The 15,128-nt window shown below is 40.0% G+C and overlaps 1 protein-coding gene across 1 annotated transcript in view; it reads right to left on the minus strand.

Moving 5' to 3' along the window:
• Nucleotides 1–14,506, minus strand: part of SGPP1 (sphingosine-1-phosphate phosphatase 1) — a 34,066-nt gene extending 19,560 nt beyond the window's left edge. The window contains exon 1 of the mRNA XM_039242151.1: nucleotides 13,637–14,506. Within this exon, the coding sequence (XP_039098082.1) occupies nucleotides 13,637–14,329 (693 nt within the window). The 5' untranslated portion in view covers nucleotides 14,330–14,506. The remainder of the gene's footprint in view (nucleotides 1–13,636) is intronic.
• Between the last annotated feature and the right edge of the window lie 622 nt (nucleotides 14,507–15,128).

Here is a 15,128-nt window from a genome sequence, read left to right on the forward strand (position 1 = left end):
AGGGTTGCAAGCTAGGCTGACTCCTCCAAAAGGTGCCTACTTCATCAGGTGTGGGACAATGCGCTAGTTTCATAAGCTCTTTGCATCACAGTTTCCTCATCTATGAACGGAGGTAATATATCTATAATAAGGACAATTCTATAATATAAGAACTATTTTGCATGAGGATGAAAGTGCTTCATTCATTAAGAATGTTTTCTAGGAATGTTTGCTGAAAGAAAAAATAATGCCCTATTAGAGTTCTCCAGAAAAAGCTCTCCAATAAGATCTATATATATACATATATGGAGATAGATTTATTGCAAGGAATTGGCTTTATTATTGGATTTATTTCAAGGATCATGAGGCTGCAGAGTCCAAAATATGTAGGTAGGTCAGCAGACTGGATATCAGGAAAGAGTTGATGTAGCACAAGTCCAAAGACAGTAGGGGGACAGAATCCCCTCTTCCTGGGGGGAAAATAGTTTTTTTTCTTTTAAGGCTTTCAACTGATTAGATAAAAGTCCCACCCATATTATGGAAGGTAATCTCGAAGTCTATGGATTTAAATGTTAATGTCATCTAAAAAATCTTCACAGAAATATCTACAATAGTGTTTAACCAAAAATCTGGGTATCGTGGCACAACTGACATATAAAATTAATTATCACACATTATATAAAAAAAGAACAAACAGTATATATAATATGGCCCCAATTATTTTCAAATTGTGAGGAAATACCAAAAAAATTAACATTTGATTTTTCCTATTTTTATGTTCTAAGTCTTTTATAAAGCTCAATACTTATCTTGCTTGTCCTTTTAGCAGCATTTAAAAATATTAACTAGTTTCCTTTTCTAGAAACACTCTCCCTTGTAGTTTCCCTTTATAGTATATTCTTTTTATAATATTGTCCAATTTATACTCTTTTCTTCTACAAACATCCCCACTTAGACCCAGCAGGGGGGCCCGGGAGACATGCTCCTACTGTATGATCCTGCTCTTCTGACTACAGCTGTTGGGTCAGGCATGGACACCTGGACTTACAGCAGCAAATCCATTGGCTGGGCTCAGCTAATTAGATTCTTTTTCCAATAGTAGTCTGAAAGAAAGTCAGTCAGTCTCTGTTGTGTGCTTGAATTTGGAAATGATGTAGAAGTAGGGATGAGGCTGATACATGTGTGCCAAAGCAGAGAGAGAAGAAAGCAGCAGAAATGGGAGGCCATGCAACTCCAAGAAAAGAGACGAACGACATTGCCTTTAGTTCTAATAGCATTCTAGAGGCCTGGCTCCAATTCCTCAGGAAGCCTGGCAGCACTTTCTTGACTTTCACTTACATGAGAAGATACCCGTTCTGGTCCTCAAATAAATTTTTTCTTTTTTCTATTTTCTAGTACAAATGGTTTACTAGACCCTACATACACACACACAGACAATCCCTAAGGTATCTTCTTACCTCTCAAACTGCTACTTGTCAGATCTGTTTCAGGTTCTTTTTGCCCTATCCATTCCTTAAATATTGATGTCTTTAAAGGTTTTTTCCTTGGAGCACCTGGGTGGCTCAGTCAGTTAAGCATCTGACTTTGGCTCAGGTCACGATCTCACAATTCACACGTTCGAGCCCGTGTTGGGCTCTGTACTGACAGCTCAGAGCCTGGAGCCTGCTTGGGATTCTGTCTCCCTCTTTCTCTCTCTCCGCCCCTTCCCGGCTGGTGCTCTGTCTCTCTCTCAAAAATAAATAAACATTAAAAAAATTTTTATTAAAAAAAAGGGGTTTTCCTAGACTGTCTATTCTTCGGTGTGTACCCTCCAAGGGCAGTACCATCCACTCTCATTACTTCATTCTGCACATGTCTGCCGATGACACCAAACCTGTCCAAGTCTCTCTCGTGTAGAATTGCCTCCCAGCTAGTTCAGTCTTATAGGCACCTCAAATTCAACATACCTAAAATGGAATTTTCCTCCCTACTCCTGCTCCTTTCTGCAAATCTCACCTGCTTTCAATAGTTTCTATTTCTATGAATCACACTACTGTCTCACAGCTTTCCAAACAGTAAATCTGGGAAGAATCCTATCCTCCTCTTTTTTCTTTATCGTCACTGGCAATTAATCACCATGTCTTATCAATTCTACATCTTAGTATCTCTCACATTTATCCACTTCTTTCTACTCCCACTGACATTATCTAGGTCAGGAGCCAGCAAAGTTCTTTTGTAAAGAGCCAGATAGTAACTATCTTGGGCTTTGTGGATTATAGTCAACATCACAATCACTCAACTCTGCTGCTGTAGCACAAAAGCACCACAGACAAGGTATATATAAATGAACGGACATGGCTGTGATCCAGTGGCTGTATGTACAGCCACTTAAACTATTAATTTCATATAATTCGCACATGTCACAAAATAATCTTGTGGCTCTTTTCAACCATTTAAAATATATAAAACCATTCCTACTTCACAGGTCATTTAAAATCAGGCAGCAGGCCATGGGTTTATAGGCTCCTGTAGGTCTCCATCTTCTCTCCCTTGAACTGGTGGAGTACCATCCTGCCTGGTCAGCCTCCCCTGCCTCCAGTTGCACTGCTCTCTAGTCCATTTTCCATACTACAGACACAGGAATCTTCCTAAACACCAGTCTAATCCCCTCAAGCAAACGGACCATATTTTTGTTTTATTTACCCTCTTATCTGTAGGATTTATGTTACTGGCTAATACTTATTAGAAATAAAATGATTATGGGGCGCCTGGGTGGCTTAGTCGGTTAAGCGTCTGACTTTCGCTTAGGTCATGATCTCGCAGTTTGTGGGTTCGAGCCCCGCGTCGGGCTCTGTGCTGACTGCCAGCTCAGAGCCTGGAGCCTGTTTCAGAGCCTGTGACTCCCTCTCTCTAACCCTCCCCTGCTCACGCTGTCTTTCTCTCTCCTAGAAATAAATAAAACATTAAAAAAAATTTTTAAAAAAGAAATAAAATGATTATTATATTTGTGGAATTTAATGTCATTATCTTTATTAAAGCTTTTTAGTCTACAAGAAAAAATGTATAATTGCAAGAGAAGAAATAAACTTGTCATTATTCTCAGCTGATATGTTTTTCTCTATAAAGAACAGATAGAATATACATACAAATTATTAAATTAATGGAGAGTTGAGAAACATTGTTGTATATATGATCAGTGCATAAAAATCAAGTATGTTTCTATATTCCAGTTACAAAAAGTTATAATATTTGAATTTTAACAAGATATCGTTTATGACAATAACAACAAACATAAACTATAAACAAGTCTAACATGATATACTTGATTTATATGGAGGAAAGTATAAAACTTCATTGAAATACACTTATGAAAACCTAAATAAAGATTTACCATATTCAGGGAGCCTGGGTGGCTGAGTCGGTTGAGCATCCAACTTCGACCAAGGTCACAATCTCACGGTTTGTGGGTTTGAGCCCTACATCAGGCTCTGTGCTGACAGCTCAGAGCCTGGAGCCTGCTTCCGATTCTGTGTCCCCCTCTCTCTCTGCCCCTACCCTACTCCACTTGTGCTCTGTCTCTCTCTCAAAAATAAACATTAAAAAAAAAAAAAGATTTACCATATCATAAATGAATTCAATACTGTAAGATTATCAATCCCCTCCACATTAATTTATAAATCATTGCAATTTCAATAAAAGTCCAGACAGACTTTTAGAGAAATTAAAGAGCTCATTCTAAAATGTATATTGAAAGTAAATACTCAAAAATACCTGAGACAATCTTGAAAAATAAGAGAACTTTCAAAACCAGATATTGAGACTTAACTCTAAAGCAATTAAAGCATGACAATGATATTGATACAGAGACCACTGAAACAGAATAGAAAACCCAGAATCATAGCCACACACTTATGGAAACTTGGTATATAACAAAAGTGGCATTACAGATGAGGGGAGAAAGGATGAACTATTCAAAAATGGTATTAGCTTAATTATCAATACAAAAAAATACATCAGATCCATATCTCACAACATATACAAAAATAACTCAAGGTAGGGGCGCCTGGGTGGCTTAGTCGGTTAAGCGTCCGACTTTCGCTTAGGTCATGATCTCATGGTTTGTGAGTTAGAGCCCCACCTTGGGCTCTGTGCTGACAGCTCAGAGCTTGGAGTCTCCTTCAGATTTTGTGTCTCCCCCTCTCTGTGCCCCTCCCATGCTCATGCTCTCTGTCTCTCAATAATAAATAAAAACGTTAAAGTACAATTTTATTTTTCTAATAAGAAAGTAGAAAAAGGATTTTTCTTTTGGAACTAGAAAAACAAAATCTAAGTACATACAGAAGACAAGATAAACAAGTAAAAACAGCAAGAGTAAGTGAAAAAATATTATAAAGCTACAATAAATATAACAGTATGGAACTTACATACAAATATCAAGTGTATCAATTCTAACTAAAAAATATGGATACAGACCCAAATATATACTGATATTCATGGATACAGACCCAAATATATACTTATATTTAATTTACAATTAAAAGTGACTGGGGCATCTGGGTGGCTCAGGAGGTTAAGCATCTGACTTGATTTTGGCTCAGGTCATATCTCACAGTCCCTGAGATCAAGCCCCAACTCAGGCTTTGCACTGATAGCATGGAGGTGCTTGGGATTCTCTCCCTCTCTCTCTGCCCCCACTTGTGCTCACTTGTGTTCTCTCTTTCTCTCTCTCTGTCAAAATAAATTTTAAAAAGTGAGAGTTAAAGTCAGGGGAAAATGGACTATTCAATAAATGGTGCTACTGGGAAATATCAATTTAGATTCCTTCCTCAAAGCAAGAGATGGTTCAAAGCCATCTCCTCAGAATAAAACAAAACAAAACAAAACATAAAAGTACTATAAGAAGTCATGGTAGAAGACTATTCTAAATATTATACAAAATCTAGAAACCATGAAACAAAAGACTGATATATAAAAAGAAAATAATTCTGCTTGGAAAAAAAAAGCAGAAGATAAGGGAAGTAACAATTTTGGAAAGCATATTTCTAAATCACACATGGACAAAAGGCTAATTTGACCACAATATGAAAGGCTTCAAAAACCAAAAAGTAACCCAAGAGAAACAAAAACATATGTCCATGCAAAAATTTATACAAAAATATCCATAGCAACATTATTCAAAATAAAGTAAAACCAAATATCTATCAGCAAAGGAAAGGATAAATAAAATGTGGTATATCCATCCAATGGAATATTACTTGGCAATATAATGGAATGAAGTACTAATACATGCTATAATATGGATGAATATTAAAACATGCTAAGTGAAAGAAGCCAGCAACAGACTAAATATTGTATACTTTCATTTATATAAAATGTCCAGAGTAGGCAAATCTATAGAGACATAAAGTGGATTAGTGATTGTCTAGGATTGCCTAGGAATTGGGGGGAAATGGGGAATGACTACTACAAATACAGGATTCCTTTGGGTGATGATGAAAATGTTCTAAAATGACTGTGATGATGGTTGCACAACTCTATGAATATATTGAAAGCTATTTAAAAAATTTTTAATGTTTATTTACTTTTGAGAGAGAGAGAGAGAGACACCCAGAGCAAGAGTGGGGTAGGGGCAGAGAGAGAGGGAGACAGAATCTCAAACAAGCTACAGGCTCTGAGCTGTCAGCACAGAGCCCAACGTGAGGCTTGAACTCAGGAACCGTGAGATCATGACCTGAGCCAAAGTCTGATGCTTCACCAACTGAGCCGCTGCTATTGAAAGCTAATGATTTGCATAATTTAAATGGGTGAACTGTATGGTATATGAATTACATCTCAATAAGTTTTTTAATATAAAAAACAAAAAACAGTAAGTAGAGGTGAGAGGATTTGTTTCTGCCCATAAAAGATTAACTGTTTTAAGTAGTGCTGTTCCCATTGTAAACATCCAGAAAACGAGCCAAATTATATAAAACAACCATTTTCAGATACTGGAAAACAAGCAGCACAGAACTGTAATTCATGAGAAAAGGGAAACAAATGAGATGAGCCCTGTGGTTGCCCTAGCTTGGGGCAGTTTCCAGCCTGTAGCAGGGGAGGAGGAACCAAAACAAAGTCTAGCAGTCTCACTGAGTTAAGGGGAAGAAGAATGGAATTTCCAGAGGCCAAAGCAGCTATTAATTTGCAGGACAGAACCCTGAGAGAGGAATCGCACAAGCCCAGAAGATCTGCAGGGGGTCTCTGCAAATTGACTGCTGAGTATTAATCTGTGCATGCATGGGTTCAAAGTACATGGGGGGGGGGGGGAATACCAGAAAACAGTAAGCCAATCAAGTCCCAAAGTTCACACAGGCCTGGAATGACTTTCCTACCTGGAGCGTACTAAAGGAATTGGGTAGTCTTTGGAAGGTTATTGCCTGGGGCCCCTGGCTGGCTCAGTCCTTACATAGAGCAGGTTCTTTATCTGGGGAAGGGAGTGGGGAGCAGGGGGCTAAATTCAAGCCTCACATTGGGTGTAGAGATTATTTAAAAATAAAATCTTTAAAAAAAAAATGAAATCTTATGGCCTTAGCAGTGAGGCCAAATTAGCTCTAGCCTATGGTTATTCTGGGACTCTCTCTAGCAAGCTTAAAAACATTAAAATTTGTAACCACAACAAAGTTCAACACTACTTAAAGGAACATGACAAAATCTAAAACTCTTAAAAAATTACCAAAGAAGCAGGAGAATATAAACCATAACCAGAAGAAATATTAGAACCACACAAAGATGACAAAGATGATGAAATTAGTAGATAAGATTAGATTATTAAAATCTAATACTCAGGGGTACCTGGGGGGCTCAGTTGGTTAAGTGTCCGACTTCAACTTCAGCTCAGGTCATGATCTCACAGTACATGAGTTTGAGCCCCACGTCAGGCTCTGTGCGGACAGCTTAAAGTCTGGAGCCTGCTTTGAGTTCTGTGTCTCCCTCTCTCTCTGCCCCTCCCCCGCTTCTCAAAAATAAATGAATGTTAAAAAAATTAATATGTTATACTCAAGAATGTAAAAGAAAATAGGAACATAATGAGCAGAAAAAAGGAAGATTAAAAAAACATCCAATTGGGGCTTCTAGATATAAAATATACAATATGTGAAAATACATCCCATCTTACTTGAAGAGTCCACCAGAAAATCAGACACTGCAGAAGAAAAGATCAGTAAACTAGAAGCCATAGCAATAGAGATGATCTAAAATGAAGCATCAAGAGCAAAAACATTGCAACCATCATCATCATCACATCAGTGATCTGGTGTTAAACAATTTAATACACACGAAACTGAATTTCCTGAGTGGAAGGAGATGGGGAAGAAGGGAGAAAAAAAATTCTAGAAATGCTGGAACATTATACAAAAATAATGTATTATTGTGAGTTTTATAACATATGTAGATGTAAAATGTATGACAACAATACATAAGAAAAATAAGAAAAAAAAGAGAGGGAAAATGAAAGTATACCATTGCAAGGTTCTTATGCTATACTTGAAGTAGTATAACATTATTTGAAGGCAGAACAGCAATTAAAAAAGAAAGGAAAACCCAAGAGGTACTGTTTAATATTTTTAAATTTTTTTTTTAATTTGAGAGTGTACATGCATGCACAAAACAAGCAGGGCAGGGGCGGAGGGAGAAGAGAGAATCTTAAGCAGGCTCCACGCATAGCACAGAGCCCCATATGGGGCTCAACCTCACAACAGTGAGCCACCCAGGCACCACAAAGTATAGTTTAGAAAAAAATCAGTAAGTAAAATGCCAGCAATCTGATAGGAAGTAAATGAGAAAGCTTTAAATAGGCAGTACTGGAATAGTCAATCCACTAAATAAATTACACTATGTTAATATATTGGAATATAATGTAAATGTGAAAAAGTTACATAGCTCTCTATAGAGTATGGAAAGTTCCGGGGCGCCTGGGTGGCTCAGTCAGTTCATGAGTTGGAGCCCCCACCTCAGGCTCCATGCTGACAATGTGGAGCCCGCTTGGGATTCTCTCTCTCTCCCTCTCTTTCTGCCTGTCCCATACTTGTGTGTGTTTATGCACACGCACACTCTCTTTCAAAATATATAAACTGTAATAAAAAAATATATATGTGGAAAGTGCTAATACAGAGAGGCAGTATAATACAGTCGCACAGTGTAATTTTGCAGATAAACTCTAGGTTTGAATCTAGCTCTGTTATGTACTTGCAAGAGTCAACTGGACCAAATTACTTAACTTCTCTCTACCTCAATTTCTTCTTCTACAAATAAGTGATAATACTCTTAAGATTTTATGGGGATTAAAATAATTAAGTCATGAAAAGCATTTAAAATCATCGTTAAGCACAAAAAGTTAGTACCCATTAACTGCTGGGTAAAAGAAAAGGAAAATCTTCCCACAACGTATTTCTAAATGAAAAAAGCAAGGTCCAGAAAAGTACAGTATGCTACCATTTGTGTGAAAAATAAACTACATAGATATATGTCTACAAAAGTAAATACTCTTCAGAAGGCTAAACAACAAACTTAGAACAATCTCTTCTGGAAAAGAGATTCTGGTAGCTGTGGAACAGAAAAAGAAGAGAAATGTACTCTCCTCTTCATATTTTCATGTTCATATTAAATTTTCTATGAAGTATCCCCTATTCAAACAAATAAATTATTTTCAAAGGATGCATTAATAGTAAGTAAACACTTATAAAATCAGGAAAATGTGCATTTCAAGCACAAGTATGATATGAGATAAAAAGAAATCAAAGAGCAAACCAATTTGACTTTTCAATGAACTGTTTCTTCCCAGAATGACCAGTGTGATCAGTTTTCCTTGGCTCTTGAAAGCCTTTTCTAGCCTTTGTCATTTGTGACCCACTTTTGTAGCTCTTACTTCTTGTCTTCCTTTTATCTCTTCATGACCTCACAGATATCTTTATTATCTACAATAAACTATATTTTAATAATATACCTTATGTTCTTTTCTTTTCAAAAGCTCTTATTATATTTACTGATTTTTAAATTTATATTAGGAAAACAGAGGAAAAGGATGAGAAAATCAGCACTGATTTCAGTCAACAACTTAATATATGTTTAAAACAAATATTTGTGGCTATCACATATGTATGTACATACACACACATTATCTTCTCAAAGCATATAAAAGCTGTTTTTATAGTTTGACACAATCCTATCTATTTCAAAAATATTTATTATTGAAAAGATTCTTTAAAAATCACATAGTGTAGAAAAAAATAAAAATCACAGAGTGTGATTTCAAAAGAATTTTCTGCATAAGCTCTGGAGTCTGTAAAAAAATTACCCTATGAGGCTTACTAGCTATACTACTTTGAGTAAGTTACTTAATCTTCCTCTACCTAAATTTCTTGATCTGTAAACTTGTATTAATAGTAGGACCAAACATTGGGATGTTATAAAAGCAGACCAAATCAGGTAATAGACGTTTAAAAAAATGTCTGACCGGGGTACCTGGGTGACTCAGTTGGTTAAACGTCTGACTTCCGCTCAGGTCATGATCTCAAGGGTCGTAGGTTCCAGCCCAGCGTCGGGCTCTGTGGTGACAGTTCAGAGCCTGGAGCTGCTTCAGATTCTCTCTCTCTCTGACCCTCCCCTGCTCACACTGTCTCTCTCTCTCTCTCAGAAATAAAACATTAAAATATTTTTAAAAAAATGTCTGACCATCATACATGTTAATACTAGAATTACTATTACTATTATTATTAAAATTAGTGAAAGCATATGGGCCAGTTGGGAATGGGTTTGGCTATAAAGTATATGATGACAATACATTTTTAAGATGAGATTAATCTAAAACATTCTCAGTGTTCTTAAATCAAGTATATAATTAGAACTCATTATATGCCATATTGTTTAAAAACTAAGAATTTTTGTTTTTGGAAAGAACATGCAAAAGTAAATACAAAAGGAGTGCTTTACTTTTAATTTTAGATTATTCTGCAAAGGACTATGTTCTTAATATCTACTGCTCCTGATTTCTTATTTTTTCCCAATTCAGGCTACAAAAAACTCCAACAAATAATATGAAAGCAGTAATTATTATCCTGACTAATAGATCTCAAGTTACTTAATACCTGGAAATGCCATACACTTCCTATCTTGCATCACCATTAAAAAAACATTCTTCTAGTATCAAATAACTGCTTGGAGTCATACTATCCCAATCTCTCTTTTGATATTGTAATGTACCTTAAAAAGATTCAAAGACCACAAGTGCAAAAAAGGTGAGACAACAATGTTAGAGAAATACAAAATATATTTTAAGAATCAAGAGTTAATTTTACTTGGAAACAGTTTAAGAAAATACTTTTTTTCTCAAAAATCTTTGGGAAGTTATCAGTAAAATGCAATAGACCCTCACTTAGCTAGCTAATGGCTCTGAGGGCAAGGTATAGAAACCTGCGCTTTCAACATGCCCCAGGTAATTTTGTTGGTCTATGGTCATTTTAAGAACAAATGAGGAATAACTGAAACAGAAGGGGTTAATTAAAAAGGCTCTGTGTATAAATAAAACATTAAAAAAAAATTTAAAAAAAAAAAAAAAAGGGGGGCACCTAGGTGGCTTAGTCGGTTAAGCGTCCGACTTTCGCTTGGGTCATGATCTCGCAGTTCTTGGGTTCGAGCCCCGCGTCGGGCTCTGTGCTGACTGCCAGCTCAGGGCCTGGAGCCTGTTTCAGAGTCTGTGACTCCCTCTCTCTCTGACCCTCCCCTGCTCACGCTGTCTCTCTCTCTCTCTCCTAGAAATAAATAAAACATTAAAAAAATTTTTTTAAAAAGGCTCTGTGTAGGGGGCACCTGGTGGGCTCCCTGGGTTAAGCATAAGACTCCTGGTTTAATGAGTTCAAGTCCCACTTGGGGCTCTGCACTGGCACCCTGGAGCCTGCTTGGGATTCTCTCTCCCCCCGCCTCTGCCCCTTCCCCATTTGCACTCTCTCTCAAAATAAATCAACTTAAAAAACTTTTTTTTAAACAGCAAAAAAAAGGGGGGGGAGGGGGACTCTGTGTAGGAGGTCAATCTTGAGCAGATTTCAAAAGCAGATTTTAAGTAGGAATATTAAGTGGCAGGGAGGAGTTAAGTAGTTATTCCAAACCAAAGGGATGGTGTGTGAGATCTCTCTTTCCAGAGATGTTTCAACATCCCAGGCATACAGAAGAAACCATACTTGTCCTGAATAAGCACTACAGGCCCAGCAGATGGACAGGACTGTCAACCAAAACTACTATTAATTAGAAAAACAGAGGTGCCTGGGTGGCTCAGTTGGTTAGGCGGCTGACTTCAGCTCAGGTCAGTGAGTTCGAGCCCGCATGGGGCTCTGTGCTGACAACTCAAGAGCCTGGAGCCTTCTTCAGATTTGTGTCTCCCTCTCTCTCTGCCCCTCCCCCGCTCATGCTCTGTCTCTCTCTCTCAAAAATAAATATACATTAAAAAAAATTTTTTTAAAAAAAGAGTAAAACACCAGGCTTTCATTCCTTAATTCTTATCCCAGTTTCCAATATTGTTTTTTCATTACCCACTCATGAAAATACTAATACTAATACAATACTAATTGGCAGAGAGCAGGACCAAAACAGCTTAAGCAAAGGAAGATAGTCTTCTTTTCAATCATAACAGGACTTTTTTAAAAAGCAAAAAGTAAAAAAGTCATTTTGCTTTTCATACTAGGTTATTAGAAACATTTATAAACACAGAACTTCCATACAATGGAGCCTTTCTTCTATAACAGCTAACCAAAAGATAAACAATTATTTAAATTTAGAAGTTTACTCAATTTTAAAGTAAAAAAATGTAAAATAAGAAATTTAAACTAATTTTACAGGATTAATTCTAATCAGTTTCCACATCTGTAAAATACAGTTTAAAGTCCTGATTTTTAAAGTCCTGTCTAGCTGCATTTAGACAATTGTACGATATATGAATTCCTCAAACTTTGAATTAAATATACTAGGTTGTTCAAAAACTATACTGTAAGCTTTTTCTGAGAATCCAAATAACCCTAAAATATTAGAATACTGATATCTACAACCCATAAATCATCAGCAGTATGGTTTTTGGACTTCCTGTTAGCACATGTCCTGAACAAATGATGAGCAAAAAATACCTATTTTCTCTTACTTGGACTCTAATATTAACACCATTCAATTCCTCATTGAGGAATTATAAAAGACCCTACAGTTATAGTTTTTTCCGGAAAGTCTCATGAAAACTAGACATCATTAGCTAACCAGTAAATACCATGCCAAACATAACTCAATGACAATCTTAAATTCTGAAATACTTAGATTAAATACAACTTAAGATATTTATCTATTATGCAAAATAGGCAGCACTACTTTACAATCTGAGTATCATCTATATCTCCTTTGGCTAAATAGGAAACAAATAGTGTCCATGGTACTCTTCCCTCATAATTCTGTCATTTTTACTCTGCACATTACATATTTTCCATAAGGAGAGATGTACTGCACAGAAGTGCCCATGGGGACAAGACTTTATCTATACTGGAATTAAATCTGTATGAGTAAGCTTATCATAATGGAGTTTTACGCAGAACTGAGTATATCTCAATATGAGATGATTTTGTGCTCTGATGGAAAAAAAAAATCGAGGAAGTCTGATTCTTTGGATTCTCCATGATTACTAAGTTTATTCTTAAATTAAGAGACTGGTCTACCGCAGGAACAAAGCTCCTTACAATTTTTAAAAGACGGATAAAACAAGACAGCAGTCTAAGAATAAATTTTGGTTCTATAGAAAAGAGAATTCGTATTCAAACCTAAGTAACAAGAAAAACTGAAAAAATGGGAGGCCAAAAGAAATAGGCAAAATATAAGCTGTTTCCCATTAGAAACTCATCCCTCATTGTCAGGCTCGCCCTGCTGTCATTCGTGTCATTTTTATAAACCCACCAGTCTGCCCAAGAACCCTGATTTTAAGAAAAAACTTAAAAGGATACATTTTTAAAGCTAACGAAACAGTAATGCTGTAGTAGCTCAACAACTGATACTACAAATCGGTGATTTAGGAGACAAAGTTTGTGTCCATCAGCAAATTAGCAGCCACACCCCTAAAAAAGGTAACTCGGGCTGCGTTCCATTAACTTACAAAAACAGTGGCCTTCGTTTAAAATTCATTTCTTCATCGCCTCGAACGACCATGTTTGTTTTGAAATTACACGACGGTTTTATAAGCACTGTCTCAGAGTAAATAAAGCTTAAAGACTTTACCCAAGCCTGAAAGAATTAGGCTGGGGCAAGGCATCACTGTGGTGAAACTGGGTCTTGGTTAAGTGTAAGAACATCATAATTAATTACAATGGGATTCTGTGCATCACAAGAATTAAAGCCAGTTTAAAAACTCAACCAAAGCTCGATAATATGCTGCTCCACGAACAGCGTTTCCTTTGGGTTCTAAGAAAGGAACTGCTACTAGAATATAGTTTGACAGCTAAGTCTAGGTTTTCCCGGTCACTTAATTTTTTTACACCTAGAATAAAGGCCTGTTTGCGGGGACTGTGAAGCCCCGCGGAAAGAGAGGTCTGGGAGGGGAACGGCCGAAGTAACAGAACTGCTGGGAGCGAAGAGAACTCCGGAGAGTCTGACTCGCGCAGGCGGAACCGACGGGAAGGAACCTTACCTGCCAGCGGCCGTAGGTGAGGAGGATCATGGAGATGGGGATGGCCGTGCCGGACATGGCATGGGTGGAAGGCATGCTGTACTCGGAGTTGTAGAAGACCTCCAACTTGACCACGGGCGGCGAGGCGGGCCGAGGCCAGCGGATGATGTCCTTGGTGCACTGGCCCAGGTACATGACCAGCACCCAGATGATCACGAGCCTCCGGCCCACCAGGGCGTCCAGGTTCCAGATCCAGAAGGGGAAGAACAGGATGTAAAAGAGTTCGTTGCCCAGCTCCGTGCCGAAGCAGAACAGGTAGTAGAGCGGCCAGTTGCTCACATGGGCCAGCTCGCCCTCCTCGCCCGTCAGCGAGTTGCGGCGCAGGGCCCCCACGCGCGGCGGCGAGGCCGGGCCCAGCTCGGTCGCCAGCCCGTTCCGCACGCCGTTGGGGGCGCCGCCGCCGGGCTTGGCGGGACACTGATTGCGGTCGTTCCCGGGCGGCCGGGGGCCTGCAGACGCCCCAGCCTGCGGCTCTCGGCGTCGGGCGTCTCCGGCCACGGGCGCCTCCGCCTTCTCATCCTCCCTCGGATCGGTGGCGGCAGCGGCGGAGCGGCGCGGCAGCGCTTCCACCCCGCACAGCCGCTGGAAGCGGGCCACTTTCTGCGGCTCCTGCAGACGGCGAGCCAGCAGGGCCAGGCGCTGCCTCAGCGACATGATAACGGGAGCCCGGCGGCCCGCAGTCGGGAGTTCGGCGGCGGCGGGAAGGCGGGCGGGCCCCTGGCGCAGCCCGGAACCGTCCCCGCGCACCTGGCCCGCGGCAGCGGCGCCCGGCTGGACCCGCTCGGCTCTGCCCGGCGACGGCGCCACAGGCCGCAGCAGCCGCCGCGCGCCTCCGCCCCGCGCGCCCCTCCCAGGCCGCGCGCGCTCCGCCACCGCCCGCGGCCTCCACGCGCCGGCGCGCGCAGCGCCCCGCCCCGCCCCCCATTGCCGCGCCGGGCGGGGGCCTTGCCGCGCGCGGCCGCCCCCAGCTCATCCGGCGGCGTGCGGGTGCTGAGGCTCCGCGGGGCGACTGCTTTCAGGTTCGCCTTGACACCCACCAGGCGTAGCGGCGGTCGGCGGCAGGACCTTGTCCGCCCTCTTCGCCAACTGCAGCCCTCGCTTCCCTCCGGCTGGTGGGCTGGTGCTGCCGGCTTGCCTCTGGCCAGCGTTGATTACGAGAGGGCACGACCCTGGTGCCGGCGCCCGCCGTGTGAGTGGCCAAGCACCCAGACATCCTGCTGGCACAGAACCAAATGTTTAATGGTGAATGAAGGCAAAATAACCACCACAGGCCCGGAGTCGTTCGACTCAAGTAATCACAAGTAATTACAGAGCTGTTTCTGACGGCTGATGTCCTGAAAGCCACGTGCCACTTGGCCAATGGTGGCAAGATTAGATGTAGATCCCAGGACAGTACTGTGCCATTGATCAAATAAGAGATCACAGTTATTCTTGACTGAAATCTGGAATTTTA

The sequence above is a fragment of the Hyaena hyaena genome, unplaced genomic scaffold (assembly GCF_003009895.1).
Source record: "Hyaena hyaena isolate Hyena2069 unplaced genomic scaffold, ASM300989v1 scaffold_208, whole genome shotgun sequence".
NCBI classification, from domain to species: Eukaryota; Metazoa; Chordata; class Mammalia; order Carnivora; family Hyaenidae; genus Hyaena; species Hyaena hyaena.